At 41.4% G+C, this 15,230-nt stretch overlaps 1 protein-coding gene across 3 annotated transcripts in view; it reads left to right on the top strand.

Moving 5' to 3' along the window:
• Positions 1 to 15,230, top strand: part of glra3 (glycine receptor, alpha 3) — a 128,633-nt gene that overhangs the window by 91,772 nt on the left and 21,631 nt on the right. For all 3 annotated transcript variants that reach the window (XM_039811268.1, XM_039811261.1, XM_039811276.1), the window contains exons 4-5: positions 8,098 to 8,317; positions 9,450 to 9,536. In XM_039811268.1, coding sequence (XP_039667202.1) covers positions 8,098 to 8,317; positions 9,450 to 9,536 — 307 coding nt within the window. The remainder of the gene's footprint in view (positions 1 to 8,097; positions 8,318 to 9,449; positions 9,537 to 15,230) is intronic.

The following is a 15,230-nucleotide window of genomic DNA, read 5'->3' as shown; positions in this document are numbered from 1 at the left end:
GACAGACCAGACTGGCTTGATGCGGATTCACTACCTCTTTGTAGAGTCTTCTTTGGAGTTGACTGTGGCACTGCAGCAAATTGTGATTCACTCAGGGGCACACCAGTAGCATCAGTCTCCTGAAGTAGGAAGTAGTAAGTATAAGAACAGTCCATTTAGTAAGAAAATAATAGCTTTGTTCAACTGCATAACACAGTAACTGTAAGCCATTTTCATTGGTTTGGGTGTAGGACACAAATTGTCCACTGGTGGCACTAGTAGGCACGTCTATATAAGTAGGAACCTTTCAACAGGTAACTAGGGGTGCTGTTAAGTGAAGGAGCACAAACAGTTTTTGACCCCATCAAATCGCTACATTGCGCAACACTCACGGAGATGATGAAATGTTTCTTGATGGAGCTTGATGGACACATGGTTTCTTGCACGTTGATATGAAGAACTTTGTGATCAACAAATGACCATAAAAACGCAGTGATTTCCACAGTAGGCTACGGAGCACTGTAAGTTAGAAGAGAGTGCGTCAGCTAGTTTACTAGCCATCGACTGTTTGTTTGTTGTTTCTTTTAAGTCCGTATAGCAGCCCCTCAGTGGCTTTAAGTTTTTAGGCTTAGCCATTATACAAGTCAAAAACTTTGCTCAAACAATAGAAACTGGAAGAGTTTCATCTCGGCGGCGTTAGATGTCGGAAGCTGCTGGAAATGGACAGCTTTTCACAGAGTCAGCTGTAGCATCCAGCTGATCAGCGAGAGGCCGGGCGGCGGATGGCGTACGGTGTAGCGGTGTGTACCACATTTCAACCATCGGATCCAGAGCCCATTCAACTGCACCAGGAAAGGAGCTGCTCTTCAAATACCGGACAGCGGAGTCGTTCACAAGGGTTGGAAGGGCTCCAGCAAGAGGTATGAGTAGCGCTACACCATCAAAGGCCATTTTTGTTTGTGTGCACACTAGTCATAAATCCAATGCATTGGTTGTCAAAGACAAATTACAATTGACTTTGTGAACTACTGGATTGAACTGAACAATGGATACGCGTGAAATCGTGGACAGGCCCGAGGCTATTGCGCAATCGGCAATGACTGTGATACACAAGGAGAAAAAAGGGAAAAACGTGTTGTGAAATTAACTGCTAAAGCACATATTGAAAGGTTGGAAAGGTTACAGAGTGACAGGAAAGCTAAGCTAAATAAGGCTAGTAATTTGAGGAAAAAGCTACAAGAGCTTAAACAAGAAGGTGATAATAAATCAGAGGTAAAATGTGCTCTTGATGATTTGGTAAACGTGTGTGTTGAAGCAAAATGTATTCATGGTTCTTAATGGGTTTGCTACCTGATGATGAAAGGGAAAGGCATAACATATGTGTCAAAGCAAAAATGTTATGTAATAATGATCTTATTTCCAATTTGAAAATGTGGCTAACAGCATGGAAATAAGGTTGACAATAATGATGAAGTTGGTGATGATGATAAAATAAATCCAGAGGACAGTGTTTTAAATGTTTCAAGCAACCACACAAGCAAAAAGAGTGTGTGCAGTGGAAAATCAAGCACTGCTTCCTCTGCCAGAGTCAAGGAAGAGGTAGACAGAGCTGCACTGCTCATTCGTATGGAAGTTTTAAAGAAAATACAGGTTTTGGAAGAGCAACAGCAAAAGCTAAAAGGGCAAAGGGAACAGCTGGAGCTGCAAGCTTTGCTAGAAGCATCTACTGCTAAATTTGCAGTTTTGCAGGCCTCAGACGTACAAAGTGCTTCAAGGACATCATCAAACGCTATGAATTCCTACCTGAAAAAGGCACAAAGAAAAGAAGCAAGTGAGCTGAATGCAATGGCAAAGGAGTACCAGTCAGTTCAGCAGAACAAACCACAATTGAGTAAAGATTGGTCATTGCCAGCAACTAACCCAACACCAAATGTTAAGGAGCCACAGGAGGCAAGTTGGCAACAGATAACTCAACCAAGGGAGTGGACTGAACCACAAAACCGGGTTTATCCTCACAATTCACAACAGTACAGTTACACGGATCCACCATTACAACCCTCTTTGCTTCACGCTCAGCCAGCAAATAAAAGGCATCCTACTCGGCGTAACCTGCAGCTAGAGGATTAAAATCAGCCATTTCTGTTCAATGCTCAACCAGGGGAGGACAAACATCTTGGAGATATTTGCACCATTATGCAAAGGCAAAATGAAATTACAAATGCCCTTGTTCAACAGCAATGTTTAATGGTATTGCCTGCCAGAGATATTCCTCTATTTGATGGGGATCCTCTTCAATATATCTTATTTAAAAGAGCATTTGAACAAGGTGTGGAGGAAAAGGTCAGTACTGGTGACTGCCTGTATTACCTGGAGCAGTTTACTAGAGGGCAGCCAAGGGAGCTGGTTCGTAGTTGCCAACATGCTGAACCTGCGGAAGGTTATGCTCATGCAAAAAGTTGGTTTCATGAACATTTTGGAAATTAATATAAAATTGCTGCTGCATACATGGCAAAGGCTTTGGCTTGGCAATCAATACATTCAGAAGATGTGAATGCATTACAAGCCTACTCTGTTCCTGCGTTCATGTTGTAATGTCATGGAGAAGTTACAGTACATGCAAGAGTTGGATATGACGAGCAACATGAGAGCAGTGATGTCCAAGTTGCCATTTAGGTTAAGAGAGCGATTGAGAACTGTTGCACATGACATTCTGGAAAAATCCAACCGCAGAGCTCTGTTTAAGGATTTGGTTGCATTCATCGAAAAACATGTCAAAGTCCTTTCAGACCCTTTATTTTTAGCGACATTCAGGAAACGTCGTCAGGAAATTCTGGATCAAGGGTTGTTAACAGGTTAAAAACACAGACATGGAATAGAGCTAAGGGAAATAGCTTTGCAACCGCCGTTGCACCTGTGTCATCAAATGAGAGTTTCATATCGGTCTCATATGTCTCTACAGTAAAGTCTACTTGTGTGTGTTGTTCTCAAGATCATTCTTTGGTAGACTGTCAAAGGTTCGAAAGAAAGAAGCATTTTTTTTTTTTTACCATGGCTCTCTACTTATGAATGTTTGAATTGTCGTGCCTGTATGCCATTACAATTAGGGGCTGGTATGTAAGAGCCATTTTCATTGGTTTGGGTGTAGGACACACATTGTCCACTGGTGGCACTAGTAGGCATATGAGTGACGTCTATATAGGTAGGAACCTTTCAACAGGTAACTAGGGGTGCTGTTAAGTGAAGGAGCACAAACAGTTTTTGACCGCATCAAATCGCTACACTGCGTAACGCTCACAGAGATGATGAAATGTTTCTTGATGGAGCTTGATGGACACATGGTTTCTTGCACGTTGATATGAAGAACTTTGTGATCAATAAATGACCATCAAATGACTATTGGAGTCAGTGATTTCCACAGTAGGCTACGGAGCAGTGTAAGTTAGAAGAGAGAGTGTCAGCTAGTTTACTAGCCATAGACTGTTTGTTTGTTGTTTGTTTTAAGTCCGTATTGCAGCCCCTCAGTGGCTTTAAGTTTTTAGACTTAGCCATTATAGTAACATTTGCAATTTGTATGTATATCTATTATTTAGTAGGTGTGGTCAGTCGGAGGACATCCACCAGACCACTGGGTGCTCGGGGGATTGTTGTCGGGCCTGCTAGCTCGGCTAAGGGAACTACCACACAGATAGCCACTGCCAAGACTCCTACTCACCAACACAAGATCGATCACTCTGGGCATTAGCTGCAGCAACTCCAGTTTGAGGACCGATTCTGGTCGGGTTTTTTTTCGCGATCAAGTTAACGTAAAAATTGCCCGGAGTTCTCCTTTAACATTACTTACTACACCTCCCGCCAGAACTAGAATATGCTAACTAGTTTCCATTACTAACTTTCTTCTGATCCCAAACTCTGCCACTGTCCTCCAGTGACCTCTTTCCCACCAATTGTCCCACCCGGCCTGCTCCACCCACTCACTGACCTGCAGTCTCAATACCGGCCACACACACACCTGCTCTTTGCCAGATTGTTTTTTGCGTGAGCTAAACATCCCAGCGTTTGTAATCACTTACCCAATCCTGACTAACTGAACCATGAGCAACTTCTCGCACTCGGATTCCTGCCTACGCCCTGCCTGGTTAGTTTGCCTCTCTGGTTTTTAACCCCTGCCTGTTTTTGGAATAAACCTTTTATTTTGAATAAATAACATTGTGTGAATGTATCTTGTGATGTTGTGAAGTTAATTCACTTTCCCTCTTATTTTTCAGAGCTTAGCTAAATCACCTATACATTATCAGAAGGCACATAAAAGGAGCACGCCTTGTAGTGGTCTTAAATAAAATGCCTTAATAAAATATTTTTTGTTAATATAACCATTTATGATGCTAAATGTTTTGCCACAGTTTTCCCTTCTTTGTTTTACCATTACATCACTGAAAGAGGAAGAGACATTCAGAGTTTATTTCTAAATGCCAAGTGATTCTCACACACACACACCACGCACGCATGCACACACACACACACACACACACACACACACACACACACACACACACAAACAAACACACAGATGGCTTAGTGTCAGGTTGGTTCACTCTGGTGTGTACACGCTATCCATGTTAAACAGATTTACTACTCTTTTCATTTGTTCACTCAATCTCTCCATCCCTCTTAATCCATTCTGTTTCTGTGTGCGAGTGAGCAGTGTTTACTTCATCTGACATGATAATGTCTGTCAGGTCTGTCATGATAATGTCTGTCAGGTCTGTCCGCATAACAACCTTTAATAAAATGCATTTCATAAAACCTGTGGCTGTGGCGCAGTGGAATGAGCTGTAAACACTGTTAACAAACACTGTTAACAGTGACATTTATGCCATATGTTTGCACGTTAGGAAACAATTATAATTCACATTTCTGGTCAAGTCAAATATTCCCTCTGGTTTTAACTCTGCTTCAGTCTCATCAAAGTATTGAGAGAAAGATGTGTTTGATGCTGTATAATGTTCACCAGCTAGTCACTAACGTTTTCTATCTGTAGCTTGGTGATGGCCATATGGAAGCCCTGAAAGGCAAAGTGAAAGAAGTTTTAAAGATTTAGGAGAACTTCAGAGATAGCATGTTGTGTGTAGGAGATACACTTTTAGATTTGATTCGGCTGTTTTGACGGCTAGAAAGCTGTTCAGAAGGAAGCGCTTAGTGCATAATAATAATAATAATACATTTTATTTGGCGGACGCCTTTCTAGATACACAAGGAAATCTTACATGTTTAAGAGGGCATAAAAGGAGAAACTACAATAAAATACTTTAGCTTCATAGAAATACATTTAAAGTGCCCATATTATGCTCATTTTCAGGTTCACAATTGTATTTTAAGGTTGTACCAGAATAGGTTTACATGGTTTAATTTTCAAAAAACACCATATTTTTGTTGTACTGCACAGATTTTGAACAGCTCACCCGGAGACTGAAGGCAGGACACATTCAGAAACCGTATCTCACTCAAAACAGCATGGATGGATTTTTTTCAAAGTTTGTATGCGTGTGGAAGCACCAGAGACACAAAAGAACACCCCAAATCCCAGAAAAAGTGTTTTTTTCATAATAATAAAAAAAGTTGTCAGAATGGGTTGTCAGAAAAGCAGTAAAAAAAAAGTTGTCAGAAGGGTTTCTATGGCGCTGCAGTACTATGAAGAGTTAAAGATTAAAAGCTTTCTTAAAAAGATAGGTCTTTAACAATTTTTTGAATGAATTGACTGAGGGCATTCCAGAGACTTGTTGCAGAACAGCTGAAGGCCCTGGTCTCCATGAGCTAGAGTCTGTTTGTATGCTTAGAAGGGATACCGGTGAGAAGGGAGTTGCAGTAGTCCAGACCCGATGTGACGAGGGCATGAATTAGGGTTTCAGTGCTGGATTGTGACAGTGAGGGTCTGAGCGTCTGGGGATGTTGCGGAGGTCCAGGTAATTGCTTTAATCTGGGATTCGAATGAAAAGGTAACTGTCCAGAATGACAACAAGTCTTTTGAATTGAGTTGACAGAGGGACCAAGATCTCATCTATGGTATAATGTTTAAGTAGTGCTGTTATGAAAGAGTGGATTTGGAGCCGATGAGCAAGACTTCTGTCTTGTTGCCATTAAGTTTCAGAAAGTTTGTGTTCATCCAGTTTTGAATGTCTTGAAGACAGTTGCTGAGTAAGGTGGGAGGAAGGGGAGATGAAGGTTTGCATGATACAAAGGGAATTGAAAGTTCAGCCAAATGCAGCATAAAGAAAAGGTTTTACCTTCTTAACTACAAATGTTTACTGTAAAATATAATGGAACTGTGAATAGGTGCTGACCTGTGCACTCATCCCCATACACATCACCTGTCACATTATTACACATTCAGTAACAAAGTAATTTCATCCTTAATAAACATATTAAAGCTCCATAAACTGATACAGACAAAGATACGTTCAAGACTCAGCTTCAAGATAGAAAATGTATTGAAATATGTTATCGTTAAGTGTAATTACTAGTCTACCACTGTCATGAAGGAAATGGATATATTCACAGCATGACAGCAAAAATACACACACAAACACACACACACACACACACACACGGTCATCAGGAGAGCGCCTGAAATAAGTGAAATAAAGGACTCTCCACCTGCCAACAGAAATCCCATCTGTAGGTCTAACTGTTTGGGATAACCTCCAGCAGGCTGGAGTTTTATTTCCAGCTTTGATTTTGTTCAGCATCAGTGAACACTGAGAGGCTAATGAATCCGCTACATGATTGCTAGGCAGCGATGATAATGACATGTTTGTTCTCTTAAGAGTTAGGCAACTTATTGTGGCCTGAAGGTAATGGAAAATAAAGAATCAAGTGGGTAAACATTTAAATATATGTAACTGTAATAATGCATGTGTTACACTGCTTCTCAATGAGACTCTGTTGCATCACAAGGAGATGGCTGATAAAATAAAACTGCATGTTTGACTCATGTAGGCCAAAACCAAGGGGACATTTAGTATTACTGTCACACCTTAGTTTCATTTCAGTGGCCACATTTGTGTTCAGCGTGCGCTGACTCTGCTCTGTTGGCAGTGAAGTGAAGTGGAAGAGTAGTGATGTCACTTCCAGTCAGGGAGCATACTAAGCAGATACGCTCACTGCCTTTTACACTGCATTCTGGGAATTTTCTAGGGAGCTGATCTGAAAGTAGTGCAATGGGTTAGTTACCGACTCTGCTTTTATTCTCATGGACCATCATTCAAATCACTCCAAAAATCAACAAACAGCTTTCATTTTCACCAAAGCCTTTCCTCCTCCACGAAGAGGAGCCTCAGACCACATATGAAAACATTCCTGAGTTATGCCTCCCCATCCCCCTCCCCCTAAGATGGGCTTATCTCCTCTCATTGTTTTTAATTCCCACACAGGTCTCTCTCATTTCACAGGTTGAAGCAGTGGGGAGATGGTGAAGCTGTGACCAACTCTGACTCCAGATGGTTTATTTAATTGGTCAGATAGAAGAGTTAGTGAGTTACTGTGGGAAAATGATGTCATGGTTAAAGAAATTGGTGCCAAAAAAGGACCACCTTTCCTGTAAAAAACATCAGTAATTCTGATAATTGTTCACCCATGGATTAGAAACCATAGACTTTGCTTACCTGAGGCAATAAGCATGTCTGTGTGCTTGTGAATGCTAATGAGGAGGATGCAGATGCTGTGGTGGAAGGTGTGCCTGTGCAGAAATCAAGAATCCAGTTGGAACATATGTATTGTGTATGACATTGTTCCACCACAGCATACATGTCAGCAGATCAATGGAAATAATGTGCTCCTCCGTGCACACGTCGAGCCGGTTGCAACACTCTGAGCAGCTTGGATGAATGGTTGGGAAGTCTGCTTCCAGAAACGAGTGTAGCTTTATCTATTTTCACACTGTCACTACATACACAATGATCTAAACTTTTACAAAGAGCACCAATGTAGACTGTTGACATGTGGATGACAGTTGATCTAATGTAGAAAGCTTTCATGATGCTTGAATACTGCTCATTTGTTAACTTCTGGTTCCTCTAAATGTCTCTGTCAGTGATATCTTCATGTTATTCTGTGTGTCTGTAGGACTACAGGGTAAATATCTTCCTCCGTCAGCAGTGGAATGACCCCAGGCTCGCCTATGCAGAATACCCAGATGACTCTCTGGATCTGGACCCCTCTATGTTAGACTCCATTTGGAAGCCAGACCTGTTCTTTGCCAATGAGAAGGGGGCCCACTTTCACGAAGTCACTACAGATAACAAACTGCTCAGGATATTTAAGAATGGGAATGTTCTGTACTCTATGGTTTTTTTTGGGTGTGGGGGGGGGGGGGGGGGGGGTGTTGAAAAAGGGGGATTTTTTAAAAAAAAAAAAAAAAAAAAGAAAAAAAAAGGGGGGGTTTGAAAAAAAACAAAAAAAAAGAACCGCTGGGGCTTTGTTCCCCCAGAGGGGGGGGGGGGGGAAAAGAAACACCCTGTTCGTGGTGGCCCCCTTTTTGAAAGTATGTGTACTTGTTAAAAAAGGGGGGGGGGGGAAAAAAAAAAGAACATGTTCCGTAATTTTACAATGTCTTCTGAAGTCATCTTTTTTGATGAACATTGCATGAACCAACAGCATGTTTACTCCCAACACAATGCAGACTGAATTATAAAACCCCAAATTATGTGGAGTGAACTAATCATCCAAGACTATACTGATTTGTAATATAGTAAGAATTGAATTTAAAAATAGAATCAGATTTTTGTATGTCCTAGACACAAAAACTAAAATGTTATATTTGTCTGGTTCTGTTCAGATCCATATAAATTATATTTTTTTATTTCCAAGCCCTGACAAAAAGTGTTTTCTGAAAAATACCTAAGAAAGTGTCCATGTTTCTATTTTACCACTACATTCATTGTGGAGTGCGGAACGTTGACTTACAGTCTAAATGAAGCCAAACGAGTTTACACAATGCTGATGAAGCCCCCCCCAACAGGGAAAGCTCTCTGTATTTCTCAGTACAGCAGAGGGTGGTGTGTGTGGTTAGGCTGAAGGACGCTCATACAGCTTATTGTACTCAGAACCAGTAGTTTATTAACTCCAACAACGTTGTTACAGGACAACACAGAGTGCCGTCAACCAACATTGCTAGCACGTCAGCAGTGACCAAGGTTCCGCACTCCAGCTTTGAAACCCTTTGAGAAGTTGTGTACTGCTGTATGCAAGTTTCTGTTTATCTTTGATGCCTTTGCCAACCTTGTGGTTGTTCTCTCTACAGTAGATGTGATGGCAGCTGTTCAGCTCTTCAGAGATAGCCAACTTAGTGCTACATTATTTCTAAAATAGGCACAGATAAAAGGGTTTTGATACTGTATTTGACATTTATGGATGACTTCAAAGTCTGTCACTGTCTTTGACTCAAATCTCACTTGTTCTCTCCTCTCTCTTGGCTTTCAGGCTAACATTAACGCTGTCATGCCCCATGGATCTAAAAAACTTCCCTATGGATGTTCAGACCTGTATCATGCAGCTGGAGAGCTGTAAGTGCAGAATATACACACACACACACACACACACACACACACAGGTCAATGTCAAATGTATTTATATAGCACATTTAAACAACTGAAAAAGACAGAATATCAAATACAAAAATTATCACATAAAAATACGTAGTTACAAATAACATGAAACAACAAAACACTAGGGGTGACCCCGAATAGTCGAAGATTCGATGCATCGATATGCGGAGCCTGATTCGACCACCAATCTCACAGTCGAATCTTCGCGGGTGTTATTATGAAACGAGGATCATACCATTTTGGCAATATGGGGGTGCTCAATGTCTAATTTCACACAGAACTACTGGTTTTGTACGGTTATATTAAGTTATATACAGCCTTTAATTATGATAATGCTGTAAAAAAAAAAAAAAAAAACGTGAAAAGAAAGAAAGCGTTCAATAAATATTTTTTACGTGTGTGTGTGTGTAAATCCAACCACCCTTGTGACAGATTTAAGTTTCACTTTCCCTGATCCGTGACAGACGAGGAGCATCTTGGCGGGAGGGATTAACGTTACTTAAAAATGTCTGGAAAAAGAAAATCTAAAGTGTGGATGCACTTTGAAATGGTAAAAGATGATCCAAAAAAAGTTATATGCAAGTTGTGCCAACAGCTCATGTCCTACCACTCGTCAACAACAAACATGGCTTTCCACTTAAAACGGGTAAGTTTATTACCGATAAAGACGGTTCACTCTTTCTTATATAATGGCGCTTTTAATTTACGATTAGCAATATCATATGTTGGGACTTCAGACTGACGACAGCAGTTCATCTAGTAGTAGTACCGGAGCTGCGCCAAAACTAACTCAAAGAAAGCTAGATTTGAGACTGCCATTGTCTGAGAAAAAGAAAAGAGAAAAATTGACAAAATTGCAGAGTTTATTGCGCTCGACATGAAGCCAGCGAATGTTGTGGATGGTGAAGGTTTTAAAGAATTAATGCGCACACTTGAGCCAGGATACACAGTTCCCAAAAGAGAGACGGTTATGCATGCGGTGGATGCAAAATACGTGTCCATAAAATAGTTTTACCCTCCTGCTGACTAGTGTCATGCCCCTCCCAACCCATTCACACACAAACATAGATGATTCGACTATCCGTCGACTATAGAAAGATTCGGCAATTCTGATTTGAATGTGTAAATCCTTAGTCGGGGACACCCCTACAAAACACATTAAAAGACATTTGATGCCCCGGTCTCAGCTAGGACCAAAGGCCATAATAAAAAGGTGTGTCTTTAGCAGGGACTTAAAAGTATATATAGTCTGTGCCTCTGCAATATACAATGGAAGGCTATTCCAGAGGATTGGAGCACCCACCATAAAAGCTCGATCACCTCTATTTTTAAGCCTAGCTTTTGGGACATCCAAAAGCAAGTGGTTGGTTGACCTCAGTGTTCTAACTGGTGTGTGCAATGTAATAGTTCAGCCAGATACAAAGCATGAATAACTTTGTCGAAGTCTTTAGGAGAAAGATAGGCCTTCATCTTTGCCAACAGTCTCAACTGGAAAAAAGCTTGATTTAACCACTAGACTAATTTGCTTATCAAATGTGAATGAGCTATCAAAGAAAACACTGAGATTCTTGACAAAAGGTCGACTATGAGAGGCTAAAGGGCCCAAGGCACCAAGAGGATCACCCAACAGGTGACCTCGTCCACACATAAGAATCTCAGTCTTACTTTCATTTAAATTGAGAAAGTTTAGAGCCATCCATGCTTTGATGTCTTTAAGTAGTCTAACACAAGCTGCCCAGAATATTTAATTGTAGTTTTTATTGGCAAATAGATTAGCACATCATCGGCAAAACAGTGAAAGCAATATTATGTTTCTTAAAAATGGACCCCAAGGGCAACATATGTAGTGAGAAAAGAGCAGGGCACAGATTGGAGCATTGGGGGACCCCACAGGTTAGAGTTGCCGTGGTCGAGCAGAAAAACTCCTATCTGTCAGGTACGATGCAAACCATTTCAGGGCAGAACCTTTAATGCCAACGCACTGTTCTAGGCGTTCCAAGAGAATCCGATGATCCACCGTGTCAAAGGCAGCGGTCAGGTCTAAAAGCACCAGAATGGCAGAGCAGAGAAGAAGATGCTGTTTCAGTACTATGACGTTGTTTGTTCTCCTGGATACCTTGATTTTCTAAAAATGTTGTCAATTGAATAAGAACCACTCTTTCTAGTACTGTCGAGAGTAAGGGTAGCTTACAGATCAGCCAAGTTAGAAAGAACACTATGATCGAGATTTGTTTCTTTTAAAAGAGGCTGCACTGCAGCATGTTTAAAAGCAGCTGTAACACACCCTGAGGTTAGACAAGTATTGATAAAAAAAAGAATAATGGGTCCAGCCGCATCGAAAAAAAAAAGGGAGGGAATGGTGTCCAGAGGGCAGTTTTTAGGCTGCATAGTGTGAACTACCTCTGTTAATAAGGACAGTGATACAGGCTCAAACTGTTGGAAGACAGCTGAGTAAGTAGGGGGAGCCGAGGGGTCTAATGCAACCATAGTTGGTGAAGATTTATGAGCTGAAATCTTTCCAGTAAAAAATGTTTCGAAATCTTCACATAGTGAAGTTGTTGGGACAATACAAGACATATCGCTTGGATTTATAAGAGACTTAAAGATGCAGTAGGTAAGTCTTATAAAACTAACTTTCTGTCATATTTGCTGAAACTGACCCTATGTTCCAGTAGAACTACATTAATTATGTAATATAAAAAAAATCCAGCTCCGCTGGCACCACCTACAGCCTGTAGTGTGATTGGCAAAATTCCACCGCTCCCGGTTGATTTTCTCCAATCAGGGCCACAGGGGTCTATCTGCCTGTCAATCACTGCTCAGGCACGTACACGCATATAAGAGCGTTCTCCCCTCCCCCTTCCTGGAGTGGCTATTCAGAGGTGGCGTGAGCTGCGGGATTTTAAAGATCTGAAGAACGATGCAGATGTAGCCACATAATGAATGATTTATCTTTCACTTGGTTATTAGTAGTCAAAAGTCCACAAAGCTACGTTGGTGAGGATGATAGTAATGTTTGCACAGTGGTCGGTCTGATATGATGCTGAAATGGCTAACGTTAGCTTGCTAGTTAGCATCGTTTTACTGTTGGTGAGTAAAGTTAACATTGTGTTGGTGTTTAGTTATTGAAAATGTTGTCTGACATGCCGTTAGTTCTGTCACACTCCCTTGTGTGGGAGGGGCTTAGGAGACGGTTTGGGCTGCAGCAGAAAGGGGGGAGGGACTGAGAAGTTGTCGACAGTGTTGGTCATCTTACTTTAAAAAAGTAATTAGTTACAGTTACAAATTACTTCTCCCAAAAAGTAATTAAGTTAGTAACTCAGTTACCACATTGTAAAAGTAATTAGTTACTCAGCAAAGTAACTGACGTTATTTTTTTATGTTCTATAACGCTATTACATTCGATAACATCTCAAACGTCAAAGATGTTGCTGACCCGAAAAATCGAGCGTTGCTTGTTTTAACAGAGTGGCTCCATCTCCTTCGCTGGAGCTCACGCTAGCTGCATTTGGGCTTGGGCTTGGGTTAGCAGCAGCAACAAGTGTCGTGTTAGTATGTGTTGATGTGAGGGGCTTCATAAGATTTGAGTTGCTTGAGGCAGACGTGGATAAAGTCTTTTTTCCTGGGCATAGCGTGCATGTTACATAAACATTCTTGCATTTAATTTCAATGAGCGAGAAGTAGTGCCGGTACTTCCAGTTCGAGAACGCTACCTTTGAATTTCCCTGGCTCGTCGCCATTGTCGCTGTCTTGTGTTTTGTGGTAGTCAGAGCCATTGACATATATATAGGTCAGAGTGTGCAGTGAGACAGCGTGAGCAGGGCATCCGCCCACCCAGCCAATCATCATTGCATTTGCAACGGTGTCATCATCCCGACCCTTGTTCTCTCCAGGCAGCTGGCGTGCAGCCAACTCGCGCTTCATTCAACCAAATTGTATTAACGCGCCTCTTTACATTCTCAGTAACGATAACGGCGTTGCAACGATGGGAAAAGTAATTAATTTGATTACTCCGTTACTGAAAAAATAACGCCGTTAGTAACGCCGTTATACTTAAACGCCGTTACTCCCAACACTGGTTGTCGATGTTCAAATTTGTTGGCAAAGTCCTGGATCTTCACAATCTTACCTACAGCAGCTTTAAGAGAGTTAAAAAGAACCTAAGGCCTAAGAATGTTGAAGACAAGGTTCAATATAAATTGTGTTTTAACAGCTTTAACAGCTCTCTGATAATTTTTGAGCAGTCACGTAACATTCCCAGGGAGACCTGAAGCTTATCTTTTTTCCATTTCCTTTCAGCTCGTCTAAGTGTACGTCTGAGAGAGCGAGTATTGTCATTTAGCCGGGGCTCAAAAGATCGCTAAGAGCGTTTAGGTTTAAAGGGTGCAATGTAGTCTAAGATAACAGTGCAGGTGGTTTCTAGGAAGGTAGTAAGATCATCAGCACTAAGATCGCTGCTGTCACCCAATTTACACAACATACGCTCTTTAAAGGCATTTCAGACATGTAATGAAGTTAAATGATCCATCGCACACAATTTACGTGTGGGAACACAGTTTCCAACCTTAAAGCAGGGAACTGCAGCAGTGAACAAAACAGGCAGATTATCAGATATACATGAATCACAAATGTTACTAACATCAACACTTAAACTATAAGACAGCACAAGGTCCAGCGTGTGTCCTTTTTTGTGTGTTGGGCCAGTCACTGACTGAGCAAGATCGAAGGAGTCGATGAGAAATCCTTGACCAATGGTCGGTTTGGACAGTGTACATGTATATTAAACCCACAATTAAAAGACGGTCATATCTTAATATAATCAACGCCAAAAAGTCAGCAAAATCCGTGATTAAAAAAAAATGATTCCAATGACTCAAACAATTGTAGTTCAAAGCTAGCGATTCTGTCCGAGGGAGCCTGCCGGCATTGGACAGTGGATTTAAACACAGCTGCTAACCCTCCACCTCTGCCAGTCGTCCTAGGTGAGCTTAGGACTTTATAATCCGGAGGAACAAGTTCAGAGAAAGGTGTCAACTCACCAGCATGTGGTGAAGAAGTCATTAAGCTGGTTGATGATTGGAGCACCACGGTGTGATGGTACATATACGCAACTCTTGGCAGGGAATTTATTGTATACCTACCTAAAAATATCCACAGCTGCATGTCAGTGCACTATCTATGTTACTATCTTTGGTAAAATGTGTTGTTTACTCTGCACTTGAGACTTTAGTTTCTTGTCGTGAGCCTTTAAGGCAACACAGCCAGCCTGTGGAGACAAACGCCCCTTCCCTTGCTGTCATTCTGTAAGTTGTGAGCTCCATGGCTGCTATGAAATGGATGAGCATAGTGAAAACTCTAACAGCTAGCTAATGTAGCATACACAACTACCAACATGAGCCCGATGCACCTCGAGACCTGTGGCTCGGGGTGCACTCTGTTACCCCTCCAACACCTGAACACAACTGTATGTTTCACCTTGCTATCACATGCAACTCCATGCTGCTGTCTTCCCCCTTCTCTTCTGGTTTATTATTCATCATATGATTCATGAAATCATAGTGGAGCTCTTACTGCTGCATGACACATCTGCAGTCTCTCTCAGGGCTTCCTGACAGCAGGCTTCTATCTGTGAGCATTCGCCATAATTAAATT

This window comes from Perca fluviatilis, chromosome 1, assembly GCF_010015445.1.
Source record: "Perca fluviatilis chromosome 1, GENO_Pfluv_1.0, whole genome shotgun sequence".
Lineage (NCBI taxonomy): Eukaryota > Metazoa > Chordata > Actinopteri > Perciformes > Percidae > Perca > Perca fluviatilis.
The sequence above is the reverse complement of the archived record's forward strand: the minus strand, read 5'-3'. Positions and strand labels throughout refer to the sequence as shown.